The sequence below is a fragment of the Atractosteus spatula genome, chromosome 6, assembly GCF_055471065.1.
Source record: "Atractosteus spatula isolate fAtrSpa1 chromosome 6, fAtrSpa1.hap1, whole genome shotgun sequence".
NCBI lineage: Eukaryota > Metazoa > Chordata > Actinopteri > Semionotiformes > Lepisosteidae > Atractosteus > Atractosteus spatula.
In genome coordinates, this window is record NC_142711.1 from 7,300,649 (window position 1) to 7,318,029 (window position 17,381).

Consider the following 17,381-nt stretch of genomic DNA (forward strand, 5'->3'; position numbering starts at 1 on the left):
CCTGGTAATAGAGGTGTCCTGTGGATGACTGTCCTGACTGGTCTCTGGTATCTGGCAAGTATCTTGTATTGTAACAATCCCATGTATTCCAGACCCCTGGAACTAAGCACAGCTCCACACACCAGTGGCTCTCCTTGTCCTGTCCCTGCACTACTGTCCCCCAGCTCGCCTGCCTACATCCCAGGTGCAGTGAAGCACAGCCCCCAAGAGTTGTGTGGCCTTTATTCACTAGCGGCCCCACTACACAGCACATCAGGTGGTGAAAAGGGGACATTTAGGAAGAACGGATTATACAACCGTAGGGTGGAATTTAGCCAGGTTACTTTTGAAAAATACAATGAGAGTGCACAAAGACACTCAGATGGCAAAAGGAATTAAATGAAATATCAAAACTTACCCATATAAGAGAACCAAATCTCACTGACTTCTGAAGAGCACATTAAAGCCTCTCTCAAAATACACAAGGGAGATTTATGAAAAAGATCATCAGAATCCAAAACATTTTAGCAAGAGTAGTAAGTCGACAGAATCTTCTCTGTGGTGCTGGCTTCTGCATTTCTGAATTTCACTTCCCTTCACCTGTAACCCGTCACCTAAAACACTACAGCGTCCCTGTATTTTAGACCAGCATGCATCTAGAGAGTTCAGTACGTGAAGCCCTTCCCCCGATACAGCTATCTCATTTTGAAAGCAGAATGTTTTTCTCATTAAACATAATCCCCAATACATTCATTTACAGACTGTGCAACTGTAACTTGACAATTCTGTTTCCACTTTGGATAATGGTTTATTTAAATAAAAGATCTGAGGCTATATAATTTCAATTTACAGCACAACCAAAGCAAATAAGGGATTATAAAGGTCTGCAGGATATTTTCACAGAAAACTGCTTTTTCCTTCTTTTAAAAGAGGCGTGTTTATAGTTCACTGTACATAAATGTGTACATAAATAACAACATAAAATCAGTATTTTTGCTTCCACCTACACAAAAGTCACTTCACACAGAATGTAGCAAGCTCAGCTTAATTCAAATGTGGCAGTACACTAGGTAAAGTATACAAATAGTGTTGAACAACTAGGAATTATCAGTTTTATTTATTCACACATTAATTGGTCATTTCAGGTATGTTACATGTACAAAGTAAATACAGTATTTTGAAAGGAGAGGGGCAAGTACACCGCCTTTCATTACAGGCCAAAGTAATGGGTGAGATCATTTTTCATTTTCAAGATAAAAATCCTGTTTTACCAGCTGCGCTTAAATTGCATTTTAGGTCCAAGCTGCTGCTTAAATTTTAAAACTTTTCTAATACTAAGTAATCAATGTGCAATTTTCTCTTTCCTCTTTTTTTTAAAAAAATGATATTTTACCTCTGAAATCAGAATAAAACATGGTTGATATGACCCTGTCATAAGATTTTTTTTTGTTCAAAAAAGGGTAAAAAACCCACAGAACAACTTCCTAAATAAACCAGAGAACCAGAGACGTCTGGCTCAAACCTTCACTCCAGAGACCGCAACACAAGAGCTCCAAACTGAACATGCTTTGGGATCTTTCGTAAAGCGAGAAGAAAAAATGTATGTATTGCAATGTATTGCAGTCTTTAAAAAAATAACTCTCCCTCGTTACACTTTTATTATCTCTCAACTCTGTTTTCCTTTATCCTGGTCAGGTAGCTCATCCATGTCAAACATAAAGGGCTTGTCATAACCCATTAGGTGGTTGTAGTCGTGTGGTAATGGGAAACTCATAGGATTCACCAGCAGTGACTTCTGATTGGCATAGAAGGATGTGAACATCCTGCTCACGTTGGGAATCTTCACCTCCTGCTGGTGGAACACAGTCTTCTTCTCCAGGAGGAGGGCGCTGTAGGTGACGGCGGTGTAGGTGTCAGTGTCCGCGTTGTGGTACAAGCGCACCACGTAGCCTCTGGTGATCAAGTGCAACAGGATGGGCGTTAAAAAAGTGAAGACGCCCACGATGCCGCAAAATGCCACTTGCAAAGCCAGACTCTGAACTCCGGTGCCTGTTTTCAGGAAGACGTAAGGCATCACGCACAGGCTGAACATGGTGGTGGAGTAGGAAAAGAATTTCACCCCTGGAAAGACAAGTTCCATGTCTTTAAAACAGCAACTGTAACAACATACCTGAATCGCCAAGCTTGTTAAATCAGCTTTGGCTGCACTGGAACTCTACAACCAAAATAAGCACGAACCGTGACTTCTGGCAGAAAATACAGTCACGCTTGAATGTTTGTGAACCCATTGCATAATTTGAATATTTTTTTCGTTTTTTTAACCACAAAATGCATATTTAATCAGAGTTTGTCACTTCCTAATTGAAGTAAGTATAATTATTCACCAATTTGAGAGTTTTGACAGAAAATGTACAGAATATACAGAAATTGTGCAGGTGCAAAAATAAGTGAACCCTTAGTTCTACGACGTACATCAAGGCAAAGCAGGATCAGGTGGGTCAATGACAGTGTGAACCAATTAACCGAGATTAAACTGAAGATCTGAAATGATGTTAGGGAGGAGCAAACATAAATAATTGCAAGAAAACAGGTCTGTTACTCTTCCTACGAGTCTAGCATCATGCCTCGAACTAAGGAAACATCAGCAGAACTGTGGAAAAAAGTAGTGGATGCTCATCAATCTGGACAAGGTTATAAAGCCATTTCAAAAAGATTCGGACTCCGTGAATCCACTGCTAGGCAAATAGTACACAAGTGGATGGCATTTAAAACACTGGTAACCCTGCCAAGAAGTGGATGTCTACCTAAACTTTCACCCAGGGCCACAAGGAGAATAATAATAGAGGTAAAGGGTGATCCTAAAATAACATCCAGAGATCTACAAGCCTCTCTAGCTGCCTCTGGAGCAGTGGTGCATAGATCAACAATAAGAAGAACGCTGAACAGAAATGCCATCTATGGAAGGGTCGCCAGGAAGAAGCCTCTTCTGTCAAAAAAGAACAAAGCGGCCCATCTGAAATTTGCCAAAGACCACCTGGACAAGCCTGAAGAGTTCTGGAAGTCTGTTCTCTGGACAGATGAGTCCAAAATTTAACTATTTGGGCAAAACAAGAGGGGCCCATGTTTGGCGAAGAGCCAACACAGCCTACCACCAACAAAACCTTATCCCTACTGTCAAGTATGGTGATGTGAGTGTCCTTGTCCTAAACATTCAAGTAAGTCCACCAAAGAATGGCTTTGGAAGAAGAGGTTCCGTGTCCTGGAATGGCCAAGCCAAAGCCCTGACCTGAATCCTATTGAAATGCTGTGGCAGGACCTGAAGAGGGCCGTTCATGCACGACATCCTTCAAACCTTACAGAGCTGGCGGAGTTTTGTAAAGAGGAGTGGGGAAAAAATCCCTCCAGCAAGATGTCAGAGACTGATAATTGGTTATAGGAGGCGACTGTGTGAAGTTATTGCTGCTAAAAGAGGCGCCACAAGTTACTGACTGAAAATTTACTTTTGCACACAAGAATATCTGGTGATTTGTTAAATATCACAGTCTAATAATCTATAAGTTCAAATCCCTTTTTATGTGTGGGAAGTGGGAAGGATATTCATTCTATATATTCATTAAGAGTTCATATTATATCTAAAATAATGACCATCTTGAAGAGTTCACAAACTTTCAGGCATGACTGTACATAAACCACATGCTGAAATTGTGTAAGGAAGTTACCAACATAGTGAAGAAAGTAGAAACAGTATATTATGTGGTCAAATGTGCTCATGCAGCTAGTATAGGATCCAGATTTGTGGTGTTCTTTTGTTTGTATACTTGTGTTCTGAAACCACACATGTCAAAATTAAACCAAGCGTAGGTCTAGTGCTATGCTCTGAGGAAAGAGATGCACTGTGTACACACTTGTTTGTATTCTGTTGTTTTTATACTGTTTCTCATACAGAGCTCTTAATTGAAATCCTGTGAACAAAATAACAGCAGCTTACAAATCAAATACTCTATTACCATACACATAAGAAATCCTGTTAAAAAGATATACAAGAAAAGATTACCTAGCACAGCTTTTGCGAGATTTCCGGTATATATAAGTGTTCCTTCATCAGCTGGTTTTGCAGCAGTGATGGTGGAGTGCAAACGTTTCTGGTACTTCAAAGACACCTAGACAAACATATTTATAATCGAAACGTTTTTTTTAAACGAGTTTGATTACAAAATGCATACACATTAAGTACAAGAAAAGGGCTTCCAGGCTAAACGAAGGTCACAGAATGTCTCTTGCTTGCTTTCAAGTGTGACAGTTAAAATAATTTCACATCATTTATAGGGCTTCAAATAATTTATATTTTCAGTGAACATAAAATGACAATTTAAAAAAAAAAACAGAAACCACTCATTTAAAATACCAAATGGTTTTCTTAACAGAATACAGGATATCAAGAGCGGACAAAATTGTGGTTGTCCTATCATTGCCACTTTTAGAATATATTTTTCCGCGTATGTGCACAGTTTTGTTACCTCGAAAGAGCACATCTACCCGCTAGTTAAATGGGCTTTACCTCTTCCACTCCGCGACTGCTAAGGAGTGACCTTCCTGCTGCTCCCAGCACAGCCCCTTGGCGTTTTGAGAAGAGTGGGGATGTGACCGCGCCGCACAAACGCACAGAGCCCAGGCAGCGATTGGCCGACAATCGCCCCGAGCATCCTGCGGCAAGCTGGCGCAGTCCGGAGAACCGCTGCAGGCCATTAGTGCCTTCTAACAAAAATCTTAACATTTTCTGCTATCAACAGACATTCCCTTCTAAACCGAGCAATAACGCTACAGAGCACCTGCAACCATTGGCTGCATGAGGCCAGGAAGGAAACGTATCCAGTAGTACTGGTACGCCACTCTGTATTTGCTCCCGGAAACACACACCCCAGCAACTTGAGTTCCGCAGTACGTGAATTTATGGAAGTAAAATTTTGGAGTTGGGCGTTGTGGTGCTGTTCTCGTTTTGTTTGCTCACCTCGTATCTCAGATCACTAAATTGATGACTGGCCACGGTTCAGGCTCGGTTTAATGCACACAGTTACTTTTGCTGTTGGAAATGGTGCACGTAGACCAGTTAGATATTACACTTCTCTAAGGAAAGGTGTGAATTGAGTTGTTCCTGGCTCAATTATTTGAACCTTCTCAGAGTCTTAGTTTCTGTAAATTTCCCCCTAAATTCTGTCAGTGGATTCTTATTCTCAATCTTATCTGCTGTGCCTCACCTACTGTAGGTGGACCTGCACTTCAGTACTGAATCTTGTGTGTCCCCTGTAAACCCTTTGGCATCAAAAGCGCTATACAAAATGCAAAGGCAAAAAAATATATATTTCACAGGGGGCTTAGAAAGTGGAAGTGAAGAAGGACAAACCAGTCAAGTCGATTTTTCAGGTCAGATATACAGAGTCTGTATTATAAAACAAAAAGAATGAAAAATCTAATAAAAAAACTTTCAGTAAAAAAAATGATTTTATGGAAAATCCTTTGGCCATACTTGTGGATATCACAGATAACCACCTGTCTTAAACCAAACTACAGAATCCTTTAGGGTAAAGGATGATTGATATCTGTTCATGATAATGAACAATAGTGAACAGTAATGATAAGTATTTATGGTAAGTATATTATAGCGGTATAATTAAATAAATACAGTTACGGTACGAACAACAGTACAGTTTTTGTATGTCCATTAATGTTGAAATGGCATTATGTGTCCCCATAGAAGTGTATACAGTTTTAAATTAACTACGTAATTTAAGAATTCGAATTTTGATTCAAAATTATTTAAAATGTTTTAGTAATAATAATTTAATAATAGTAAGAATCATAATAATAACAACAATAATAATAAATTATTGAAAAATCTATGTCGGTGACATAGATAAAATGTCACCGAGTACACAGATTAATTAAGAATGCCTCATAGGGTGAAACTACACAGTGATGAACAAGTTCACATACAAATCCTATTAACCCCCCTCTGTCGATTCGTAGAAATGTCCTAGTTTTTTTTAATTAGACCATTTTAATGAGTTATCAACTCTGGGCGAAACCTGTAAACCTCGAGGAAAAAAAAAACCCGTACTCGATAGTTAACGTGCGTGGGGCAGAGCCGAAGCCGTGTGCGAAACGAGAGTCAAGATTGACTCGTCTCTCGCAGTTGTGTGCTCGGACGAGGGGTCACACGGTCCAGGCGCCGCCCGAGGCGCGTCTTCCCGTAACTCGAGCGCTCACCCGGAAGTGGATGTCTCTTCTCAGGAAGGGCTTTCCTCCCGACCGAGACGGACTGCGGGGTGAGAAAGGTGCAGTTGGACTGGATCTGGTGGTAAGGAGAAATAAACCTAGCTAGAAATATTAGCGGTTTACGGGTTTCCATACCTTTTGATGAATCGCAAATGTGTAAAGTGAAAAGAGCATCGAGAACTGTTTTTTTTTTTGAACGAATACAATGGCACCCTCTCCTTTGAAGGAGGGGGCCTCGTTTTAAGCCATGGCAACTACTGTAGCCGTATCTAACTACCATGTAATTAACAAACTACGAGCAACGATCCATAACTAGACGATTTATAGATTATATACACCTTATATACCGTGATAGGTATACACATTTTTTGTTCTAGATTTATTGTCGGCGATCAATTGCCCCGAGCAGGTTGTTTTGAAATTGCGCCCTTTGTACAATACGGACGTCGACTTAATCGTTATTTCCTTTATTGTTTTCACTATAGATTCCCTAAAGAACAGAAGTATAGCTAGTCTTCACAGTGTCTCTGTTCGATACAGATGTGGTCCGGAAAAGTCCCTTATGTAGGAAAAAATACACTAAATAATTTTAATCGTGTAATTAATTTATTCATAATGTTTGGGGTTTTTTTAGCGGCCGGTTTACCCGTCACGTTGCTGCAGATGAGACCGGGCACACGCTTCGTACTGCAGATTTGCGTAGTCACACCGGAGCAGCCCAATAAAGTAGCAGGACAGCGATCCATCTTTTCAGTATCAGCTGTGCAGTCGATCAGGTCTGCTTGTCATTTCGTGTGGGTTTTCTTCAGACGACCCCGTCTCTAGTGATCGCTTTCTCGACACGAAGTCGGGTCCATCTGAAACGTATACTTCATATAAATGACCATGCTTTCCAACATGATGTAGGTAGTTTGTCTGTTTTCTACGCATAACCTCAAAAGCAGAAGTGTACGTCTGAGACGGTGTGGGTTTACTCCTTTGTTCCGAGGGGTATATCTCGTTGCAAAACGCTGACCTGCTGCATCAGCACAGACCCTTTCCAGATATTTAATTCTTCCTCCTTTCTTCCTCTTCAGGCCAACTAACATTCATGGTATCAAACTATAATAAAAAGGGAGTGGAAACGAATTATTTCCCCCACTTTAATATTAAAAATGGACTATTATTGCATATATCTGTTTAGTTCAAGAAATTGTATTGCTAATGACGGGATCCCCTGTACAGGTGCTCCCTGTTCCTTCTAGTTTTGTTTTCCTCCAGCTGAGGACCGGTGGTGGGGGAAATTAGCTCATTTTCTCAATGCAGCTGATGTTTTTGTCTTGCAGGACATCAGTTTTCTAGTCCTCAGTGGGCCAATACAGATACGCCTGCAGTACAAGCTGCAAAGGCTCAGCCTGGACAAGTGGATCTTGGGGGGGAGGCGGGAGGGGATAGAGGGTAGAGGGTGTTTGGGGAGACGGAACAGTCCCGATCCTTCTAGGAATCCAGTGCCACCCCAGGTGTGAGTGAAGAGAGGTAGCAGTAGAGAGGTCGGAGTGATGGAAGGCAGCAGGTCAAAGCAGCAATATCTAAAGAGAAGCCAGCACATCCCAGTGGGCAGGTGGGAGGAGCAAGGAGCATTCACAAGTCAAGTGAAGGCCAGACTCCTCATGGTTTAAATGATCGTGATTGCGGCCTGTATACAACATCTCGAGGACTAATTAAAATCCATCTTGGTAGAGATCAGCTTCATTGTTTTTCAAGGACCTGTGATCTAAGTATAGCGCAGCTCCGAGTCTGGTGAGATGTAGTGACATGCGATATAGCGAGACACAGAGTCCTGCTATATTAAGATCACAGGTGTGGGTCAGTCGGAGAGGCAGGGAGGCTAGCCAAGGGGACGTGTGAAGAGGCTTGGACTACGAGCGGAGAGAGAGTCTGTAGATGTTAATGTACATTTGTTCTAAAAAAAACACCACTTATTTGAGGTGTCTGTAAAATGTGCAGTGATGTAGCAGAAGATACAGTTTATTGTTTTAGTTTCGTGTCTGGCTTCTTTCGGGAAAAGGCTGGATGAGATCCTTGGATCTGAGTTAACTGCTAACTATCGAACAAACCGGCCACTGGCCACCTCACACCTCGGGCAGAATGGAGGAGACATGATAACAAGCTGCTACTTGGGAAATCCCAGTCACAGTAGGGTAATGGCATGACCCAGGCTCGAACCTGCGATCACAGAGCTCAGCCTGCACTCAGTCAAGTGCCTTTAACGCTGGATGCCTTCAGGAAGCCCCGTAAATAGGTGTTTTAAGTCTAACTGTGGTAGCAATTAAAATGTTATTTCAATGAGCCTGTGTTACATCGAGCTGTAGTTACAATGTACTGTATTAGGTTCTGTTTTTGTGCACTGGCTTCTTCCAAGACAGAGCTGGATGAGTTCATTGAATCCGTTAACCTCTTTCTAGTATTGTCATTTGTCAAAAAGCAGATTTTACAAGCCGTTTATATATTCCTCTTTAGCTGTCAGGTATAGGTATCATGTACATTTTATATACGAAGCTTCTTGCACTCATATGTCTTAAATCAGGCATCCCCAGTCCCAATACTGGAAGGCTAGTATTCTACAGGGACAAACTGTTAAACCAGTACAGTAACACAATAATGATCTGATTCAGGTTATTATGAGTCCAGGTGGATTCAAAACCTATAGAGACACTGGCCCTCTGGAAGTAGCTTTGAGGGAACCCATCATATTGCAGGAGAGATGGTAATTTAATAAATGCAATTAGACAGTTAAGAACTGAGATATGCAGTGCCCTCCAAAAGTACAAAAACCTAAAACTGGTGTTTCCCTGTTGTATACACAAGAAATTTAAATTCACATTAAACAAATTATTCTGAGTCAGAGTTCAGAAGGTTACCTTTGATTTTTTTGGATATATTTTGCAAACACAATCATTTCTCACCAAAAGCATATGTTGTGTACAGTCCCTCCAAACTTAGGTGATCATAAGTATTGGGACACTTAACCTAAAGTAAAATTCAGTTTGTGTAGCAAATCCCAAGCCTGCAATAACTGCATCAAGCCTCTGTGCAATTGACCACCAAACTTTTTGTTTCTTCACTTGGGATGCTTTGCCAGCCTTTAACTGCAGTCTCTTTAAATTGATGCTTGTTGGTCAGGCTTTCTGCCTTCAGTGTCCTTTTGAACAAATGAAATGCATGCTCAATTAGATTCAGATCTGGTGATGGACTTGGTCAGTTCAAGTGGTCCACTGATGAACTCCTGTGTTAAGCGTGCAGTATGTTTCAGGTCTTTGTCCTGCTGCATAATGAACTGCAGCCCAATAAGTCTGGCACCAGACAAGATCTGTTTGTATATCTCTGAATTCATCCTGCTGCTGACATCTTTAATTAAATCGTCAGTAAAGACCGTTGAGCCTGTTCTGGAAGCAGCCATACACGCCCAAGCTATGATACTGCCTCCACTCTGCTTTATTGATGATGTGCTATGCTTATGGTCATTTGCTGTTCCTGTTTTTCTCCACAGTTTAGTCTTTCCATCACTTTGATAGATGTTTATTTTGGTATCATCTGGCCATAAAACCACAGAAAGGGTCTGAATCCTTTTTCAGGGTTTTGTTTTGCTGTTACTTCAGTCCAGTGTTTACAAATTACACTCCGCTTCCGCAAGCAATAATCTTAATCGTTCTGCTGCGCATATTTCCATTTGGCTTCAGTTGTCTTCCTCTTTCGCATGTCAAGTTGGAGCTGTAACACGTCATCGGAGTTAAGGTGAACTGGCTGAAGAGGCCAGGCTGTCCATTTCAATCCCTGTTGCTTTTCTTATGAAGTTTGGTAATCTGGATTTTACCTGGCTTTCATTATGTGAGGTTGAATATACTAGGAACAGACCTTTTGCAATCCGGTTGCCTTCCTAGTGGCAATACATAATTTTCCTTTCCAAAGTGCCTTCTGTTTTCATCTGTACTGTAGTCCTTCTACTTTTTCGCCATCTCGCCCTTTTCTCAAGTTTCCTCTCGCGTTTGAGAAGTTCAGCCACTGTTTTGTCTCACTGAAATGTTCTTCTGCTCTCTTCACGTTGGCCTTTCCTTATGGTTTGGTGCTCATCATAGGCAGGGCTGCAGGAAATTGTTCATCATAGGGGCAGAGACACTTATCTTTTTGAAAAATGTTTAAGACACACACACACACTGTTTTGGCCTTTGTCTTGCATGGTAAACCTTAGACATGTCATAAACACATTACAGGGGAACAGAGGAGCACTGGGTACCTGCAGGGGATCTCCGGTTTCTGTTCAGATATCTTAAGCTTGTAGTGGACTTGTGACATTCCGCAGTTTTTCTCAGTGACTTTTTTTATACTAAGTGACAATTTCTGAGTCACTTTATCACTTCAATTTCATGTGCTGGTTTTTGATTTGGAACCGACCAACAATTTAGTCAGCAGTTAAGGTAGGATTTTCATAGAATATGTGTCCAAAACTGTGCAGCTAGACTAACTCCAACTAGACCTTGGTAGCATATCACTCCTAAGAATATATCTGAGCATATATGCTTAAGTCTCTACATTGGCTGCCTATTAAGTAACATATTCAGTATAAGTTACTGTCTAATAAAGCTTTAAAAAATCACAGGTTGTGGGTGTCATACATGGCTCAGCCAGTAAAGGTATTCAGTCAAGAGCAGGTTGAGCTATGATCCGGACATCACAGGTTCGAGCCTGGAAGGGTGCAGGTAGGGTATAGTTAGCCACTGCAACCCCTGCAGCCTCCCATGCACCTGCAGGCTACACGCCTCTCCTCCAGTCAGCTCTGAGCCTGCGGTCCACAGCTGGTTAAAAGATGACTGGCTCGAAGATCGGTGGGCCATAGGAGTCTCCCACACTACACTTCCTCGTTCTCCTTCATGTGTGGTCTTGAGATTTGTAGACGGGAGATGAGAACAACACACAAGATGGTGATTGCAAGAGTCATACGAATGTAATAAAAAAACAAGAGCAGTGAGGCAGGTTTTTTTTTTGCATTGTGGAGAAGTCATTACTGTTCTCATGAGGGCATGTTGAAGTCATTGCTTCTTAAGGGGTAACAAGATCATCTCGGATGTTTTAAGAAGGATCCATGTCTCGTTAACACTTCTTACAAGAAAGGGAACGAAAGATGGATTCTGCCATTGTAGTTACTCATTTCCTTAATACAGTAGCAGTGTCACTTTCTTCTTCACTGGAATTGACTGCTGTCATACCAAGAAAACACCAAAGAGTGCTTTAAACTGCCCTTGACCAACACTAGCAAGTCTGCAAATTAATTTGGAATTAATTTACTTTGGACACGTGACAGAGTGAGTTCATAGTAAGGTTGGGATTGTTCTGTCAAGCCTGATTTGCTGTGTGCCTAAAGGCATTGACATCAGTGAGAGACAGGCCACTCCTCCAATCAGCACTGACTCTCCTGTCAGGCACTGTGGAGCTTGCAGTGTGTCACATAACTAACAGCTTGGAAAGTGAACGTATCTTCCATAAAAAAACAGGCCCTTTTAAGACAAAAAATGATACGTTTGGGCTTCAGTAGCAAATGCTTATAACATTGTTGTTCTTAAGCCTTCCTTTAAATTACATTAGTTCCTATGTCATTTCAGAATTCAAACTATTAATGACATTTCAAAGTGCTGGTAATTTTAGATTGCAGCTGTTGTGCTCATGGAATGCTTTATTACTTTTTCTGTATCTAGAACGGGAGGCTTCTTCGGAGGAATAAGCGCAAAGACATCTTCAGCTTTTTAAAGAATAATGGGTAAGTAGTCTCTTGAAAAACGCATACCATATGAATACAGTAATTCCTCAGTGATTAGATGTGCAAAATAATGGTTTGTATTTTTGAGAGCACTGGCAAGTTGAAGCTATCTATGCCAGTGGTCAGAATACACCCTTGTAAATCTGGAAACCTACAAAGTGCTTTAGGGAAATTATGCATGAACTATTGGCGGGCTGTTCAGCTGATGACTGGGCAAAAATAAATGCTGATATTGGCGATCAGGTGTGTGACAGAATGCCAGTGGTTTGTCATCTCTGTTTTTGAGGGATCATTGTGTCTGCTGGTTTTTGTTCTGTCTGGGCCCTTAATTACTGTTGCTAATTGGTCAGCTTGCTTGTTTTGATTTTTATTCTACAGTCTGTCCTTATTTCCAACAACTTCAGCACACAGACCTAAAGGCAGTCTCTCGACAACTTGCTAATTAAGAATTGGCTTCTATTTTTCTATCTCTTAATAGAGGATCAATTGAAGATGAATAGGCACAGGTGGGAAAGACACTGATGAATCCCACAGCACATCCATTATTTTCCTTCTGCTCATGACCACATAGTTAGATTTCTGCTCGTACGTCTGAGTGAGAGCCAGCTCTGAAAGTCACTGATCTGCATGGAGTTCATACGGATTGACAAATCTCATTGGTCTTTCTAAGAGCTGAAAGAAAGCTTAAAAATCATACCTGTAATAGAAAATTGAAATTCATTGGCTGAAGCAAAAACCATCGGTCTCTCAGAGATCCTGCAGGACTGGCGTACTGCGCACAGTGTGTACAGCTAAGTGAGCTATTTTGATCATATTTGCAGATAATATCTCAATAAAACATATACCATTTGATGACTGATTTCTATGTAAGCCAGTAGTTTATGCGGCTTATTCACATCAGTAAAACCGTATTTGTAGTACACTGTACTTCCAATGTGGAAGGGTTTTGAAGTGGCTAAAGGGGGCTCTTTGGAAATACATCTGATGTGTCATTTGCTACAGTATAGGATTCTTCCCACATTCACTTCAGGTTATTTGTCATGTGGACAAGTACACTGAAATGCTTATTTGCAGGTATGCTCTAATACAAAGACATTAAGGAAACGCTAAACCATAAACACAAACAGCAGCAACAAAAACAAAGTTAACCTACAACTTAAGTAAAGCTCAAAACACGCAGTGTGCAGTATAAACATCAGTGTGAGTCAGTGGTGGGGGTAAAGTTCAGTAATCTGACAGTTTATGGGAAGAAGCTGTTGAGGAATCTGGAAGTTTGTGCCTTTCTGCTCCTACAGTGCTTACCAGAGGGCAGGGGAGAGAAAAGGGAGAAACCAGGATGCCCTTGGAACCTCTCGAGTATAGTTTCGTGCATGAGCTGCAGATGTGCGCGTGGGTTCTTTGCTTCACACCTGTAGTACTCAAAGAGCTGTTCTGTTGATATCGGCCCTTTCAGATGGGGAGGAGAAGACCTACGGCGGCTGTGAAGGCCCTGATGCCATGTACGTGAAGCTGATCTCCTCCGATGGCCACGAGTTCATCGTGAAGAGAGAGCACGCCTTGACCTCTGGCACCATCAAAGCCATGCTGAGCGGCCCCGGTGAGTGATGTCTGTGGAGAGCTCCAGCCCTTCACTGCGCTCAGAGCGCAGACTCTGACCTCAGCCAGCTTAGGAACGCCTAGAGGAGAAGTCGCCATGTTGAGCCAGCTCTGGTCCAGTCGATATGGTTATGTCCTAAGGCCCGCTTAGGAGTGAGGAGTCCCCTCCAGCCTGGGAGGACTGGGAGTCTAAATGGTAGGATTAACTGTCTGTAGACAATGTTCAGAGTTGACGGAGCACAGAAAAGAGAGATGGAACGACAACAACAGATCAACAAACAACAGGCTTGCATGGGGGAGTTCATGTTTTCACCGCTCGTTGTGTAAGGTAACAGCATTGGTTGTATGTTTTGACAAAAATACGGTGAGCAAGGAGTAAGCAATACGTATGCACATGCACAAGCAAATCTGTTTTTTGGGGGGGGGGGGGGAAACTTCCCAAGGCAATGGGAATGCTTTTGGACCTTCTCAAGGCGATGTTCTCATGGTGCGGTGGCTCTGTGGCTCAGGATCTGCGCCTGTGGCTGAAAGGTTGCCAGTTTGTATCCCGCAGCCGGCAGAGGGATCCTACTCTGTTGGGCCCCAGAGCAAGGCCCTTCACCCCAGCTGCTCCAGGGGCGCCATATAAATGGCTGACCCTGTGCTCTGACCCCAAGCTTCTCTCTGTGTCTGTGCGTCTCATGGAGAGCAAGCTGGGGTATGCGAAAAGACAAATTCCCAATACAAGATCTTCTTATATCTAAACTGTGAGCCCATTGTTTGTGACCCATCCTACTGTCGATTACATTTGCACTGCCTTTCACCGGCCATGTTTACCACAGTTCTAGATTGGTTTGTAGCATTTGCAGCTCCCTAGGCCTGCACAGACCTCTCCTTAAAGCAGTCATTTTAAGTGTAGTGCTTCTACGATGGTAATGAAACCAAGTTCAATAAGTCTTTCTCTCTGCTAAATGAAGTACATCTCAAGTTGTGATTTTATGACTTTATTAAAATTGTGAAGAGCCAGTGACCACTGCAGAGATTGTGCATATACATAAAAAACACCGTTAGGGATGAAAGTTACAAATGAGAGGGCCGTTTGGGCTGTTACGCCACCTGGCGTTTTAACTTACCCGTGTTTATTTTTATCTTTTACAGGTCAGTTTGCTGAAAACGAAACCAATGAAGTCAATTTCAGGGAGATCCCATCTCATGTTCTTTCCAAAGTGTGTATGTACTTTACCTATAAAGTCCGTTACACCAACAGCTCAACAGAAATCCCAGAGTTTCCCATTGCACCAGAGATAGCACTGGAGCTCCTGATGGCTGCAAACTTCTTAGATTGTTGAATAAATTATATCAGAACTAAGGTTTCAGTTTGTTTTTTAGTATTTAACTTTGTTTGCCATAGTATTTCAAATACGATGGAAAGCATAACGTATGGATGTCTGCTGTGTAAAATCTGAATTTGCTTGGGTTTGTTTGCCATTATATTATTTTTTTTCTTTGCCACAAAATATTTCCACTTTTTTTTTGTTGTTGTATCAGACACTTTATTATAATAAAATGATTTGGCTGTATCTGACTGTGGAGATCTGCTGTGTGTATCGAGACTTCTAAACCATACTCCAGCCCTGGTTTGATGTCACATATTCCTAATATTTGAGAACATCTCAACGTTATTAATCAAATAAGCAACCAATCGATTTAGTTAAGAAAGCTGTGTGGTCTTAGGGGGCCATGAAGTACTAGGATTTTGATTTCCAAATTACTCAATTGCTTAATGTAACAAATTACCTTCTTTATTGATCTAAAATATTTTCCAAGCCTTTATAAATGAGTGATTTCGTGGTTACCTCTAAAGGTTGCTGGACTGGGGCTCTGCATTGCCAGGGTTGGGGGTACTTGCTTTGTGTAATCATGCATGAAGCAAATCCATTAACACTGAGCTGTTATTGAAAATTGATCATAGATCTTATCATAATTTTCCCAGGTTAGGAAAAACATGCTGATCCTTTTTCAAAAATTGTGGGAATGATACCTTTTGAATCGTTTCTTTGCTCAGATACACATTTTCTGTTGTGTGGAAAGTCTTATTTAATCTACATCTAATATGTATCTAGGTTTCTTTTTTGACTTGAATTAATTGGTGTTCAATGGATAATTATGGAATTAGGAAATGTATTTTTATTGTTGTAGTTTAATGTGTTAACATTGTTTTTTTATAAAACAATAAAATTCATTATGATGTTTGAGTTTAGACAAAGCAAAATTATTTTGAAGTGTTTTAAGAAAAGTTACAAACAAAATGTAGCCATTCGGCCACTCTAACCCATTTTAGTAGACAGGAGAAAATTAATCCAAGATCTCATTACATCATTTCTTGAAAGAAGCCAATTAACGATCATGACCTGTATTATCATAAATAATGTGACAGTTGCATGACATTCTTCAAGTGCATGTATTTGTGATTGGGGTCCAGTGACATTCTAAGATTCAAGTGTTTCAATCTAATGCGTTTCTGAGTTCACTGATCATGAATAAAGCACAGGCTTGAATATGATGAAACAGCAAATTTTATATAAAAATATACTTATGAGGAAACAAAACCAAAACCAGGAAATGACTAATTTTAAGAGAAGAGACACTTCTTTACACAGCAGATCATTGTAGTCTGTAACTGAATCTTTACATTGTTGGAGCACTTTTAACATTGGAAAGAAAGCTTTTCTGCGATTTGATCATTAAGTTACTAGCTACAGGACGAGCAAGATGGGTCTGCTTCCTCTTGTTTGCAACCTTTCTTATGGGTAATAAAGTTTTTTACAAGAGTAAACATGAACTATTTTACGTAACCTATTTGGCCTAACAGTTTGCTTCACTGCAGTACTATGCAGAATTATTTCCTAGGATATATTCACTCTGCTACTTGGAACTGTTATTTGGCTTGGACTGACAGTACTACTCGACACATAAAAGTTGTTGGTTTTATAAGAACACACAAAATGTGTCCAATCATGATTGCATGCTAAGAAAATTGCAATACTATAATTGCCTGGGTTTGGATTCAGCATTCAAAAGCTCTTGAAAGTGCATTTTATTGCTGTATAAAACAAAATAAATATCTGTAGTGTGGCTGCTTCAGATGTTTCTTTTTTAAATGGCATGATCATTAAGTTACATGTACAAGCTTTTATAGAAGAACTATTTTATATTGATCTTGTTTTAATTATTTTGCGATCTCGGTGTGTGCAAATTATTGTACATATTGGTCAAAATGTAAGTTATTGATTGCTTTCATCTGGTGCTGGATGTTTAGTGAGTCTGCAACTTTTTATTACAGCTCAGTGCTTAATGAGTTAATCAGCTTAATTAGCCCAATTTAACCACTTCTCCCAGCTGTTCAGGTGCTGCTGGTTTAAACAGAACTAGAAAACCCAAAGGCACACCAGGTCTCTGAGAACAGAAGACCATTCTATGTATAGTAGTGTATATGTAAGTTATTGATATTCTTAACAGTCTGAGAGTAAGTATGACACAAAATGCCCATATAAAACAATCAAAACATAAACACTGGAATGAATCCATTTCAACAAGATTTTTTTTTTTTCATTTATGTCCTAATTTAACAAAGAGACTGGGACAGTGTTGCAGTTTGTGGTGAGATAAAAAAAAACTCCAAATGATTAATGATGCATCTTAGATTTTGGAATCAGGTACGGTATGTGTCATGTCTGGCTGATGGGGAACCAGAGACTCCAAG

General features: G+C 40.7%; 2 protein-coding genes across 2 annotated transcripts; one reads left to right on the forward strand and one right to left on the reverse strand.

Annotated features, from left to right (window-relative positions):
- Nucleotides 1-1,069: 1,069 nt before the first annotated feature.
- Nucleotides 1,070-4,853, reverse strand: tmem70 (transmembrane protein 70). Its single transcript, XM_088918912.1, has 3 exons — nucleotides 4,538-4,853; nucleotides 4,034-4,139; nucleotides 1,070-2,100 (listed from the first exon to the last, which is right to left on the reverse strand). The coding sequence occupies exons 1-3, from the start codon at nucleotides 4,751-4,753 to the stop codon at nucleotides 1,646-1,648; spliced, it is 777 nt and encodes a 258-aa protein (XP_088775038.1). The 5' UTR covers nucleotides 4,754-4,853; the 3' UTR covers nucleotides 1,070-1,645.
- A 1,258-nt stretch (nucleotides 4,854-6,111) lies between these two features.
- Nucleotides 6,112-15,878, forward strand: LOC148831745 (elongin-C). Its single transcript, XM_088919244.1, has 4 exons — nucleotides 6,112-6,334; nucleotides 11,982-12,043; nucleotides 13,497-13,640; nucleotides 14,777-15,878. Exons 2-4 carry the CDS (start codon nucleotides 12,040-12,042, stop codon nucleotides 14,965-14,967), a joined length of 339 nt encoding a protein of 112 aa, XP_088775370.1. The 5' UTR covers nucleotides 6,112-6,334; nucleotides 11,982-12,039; the 3' UTR covers nucleotides 14,968-15,878.
- Nucleotides 15,879-17,381: the final 1,503 nt, after the last annotated feature.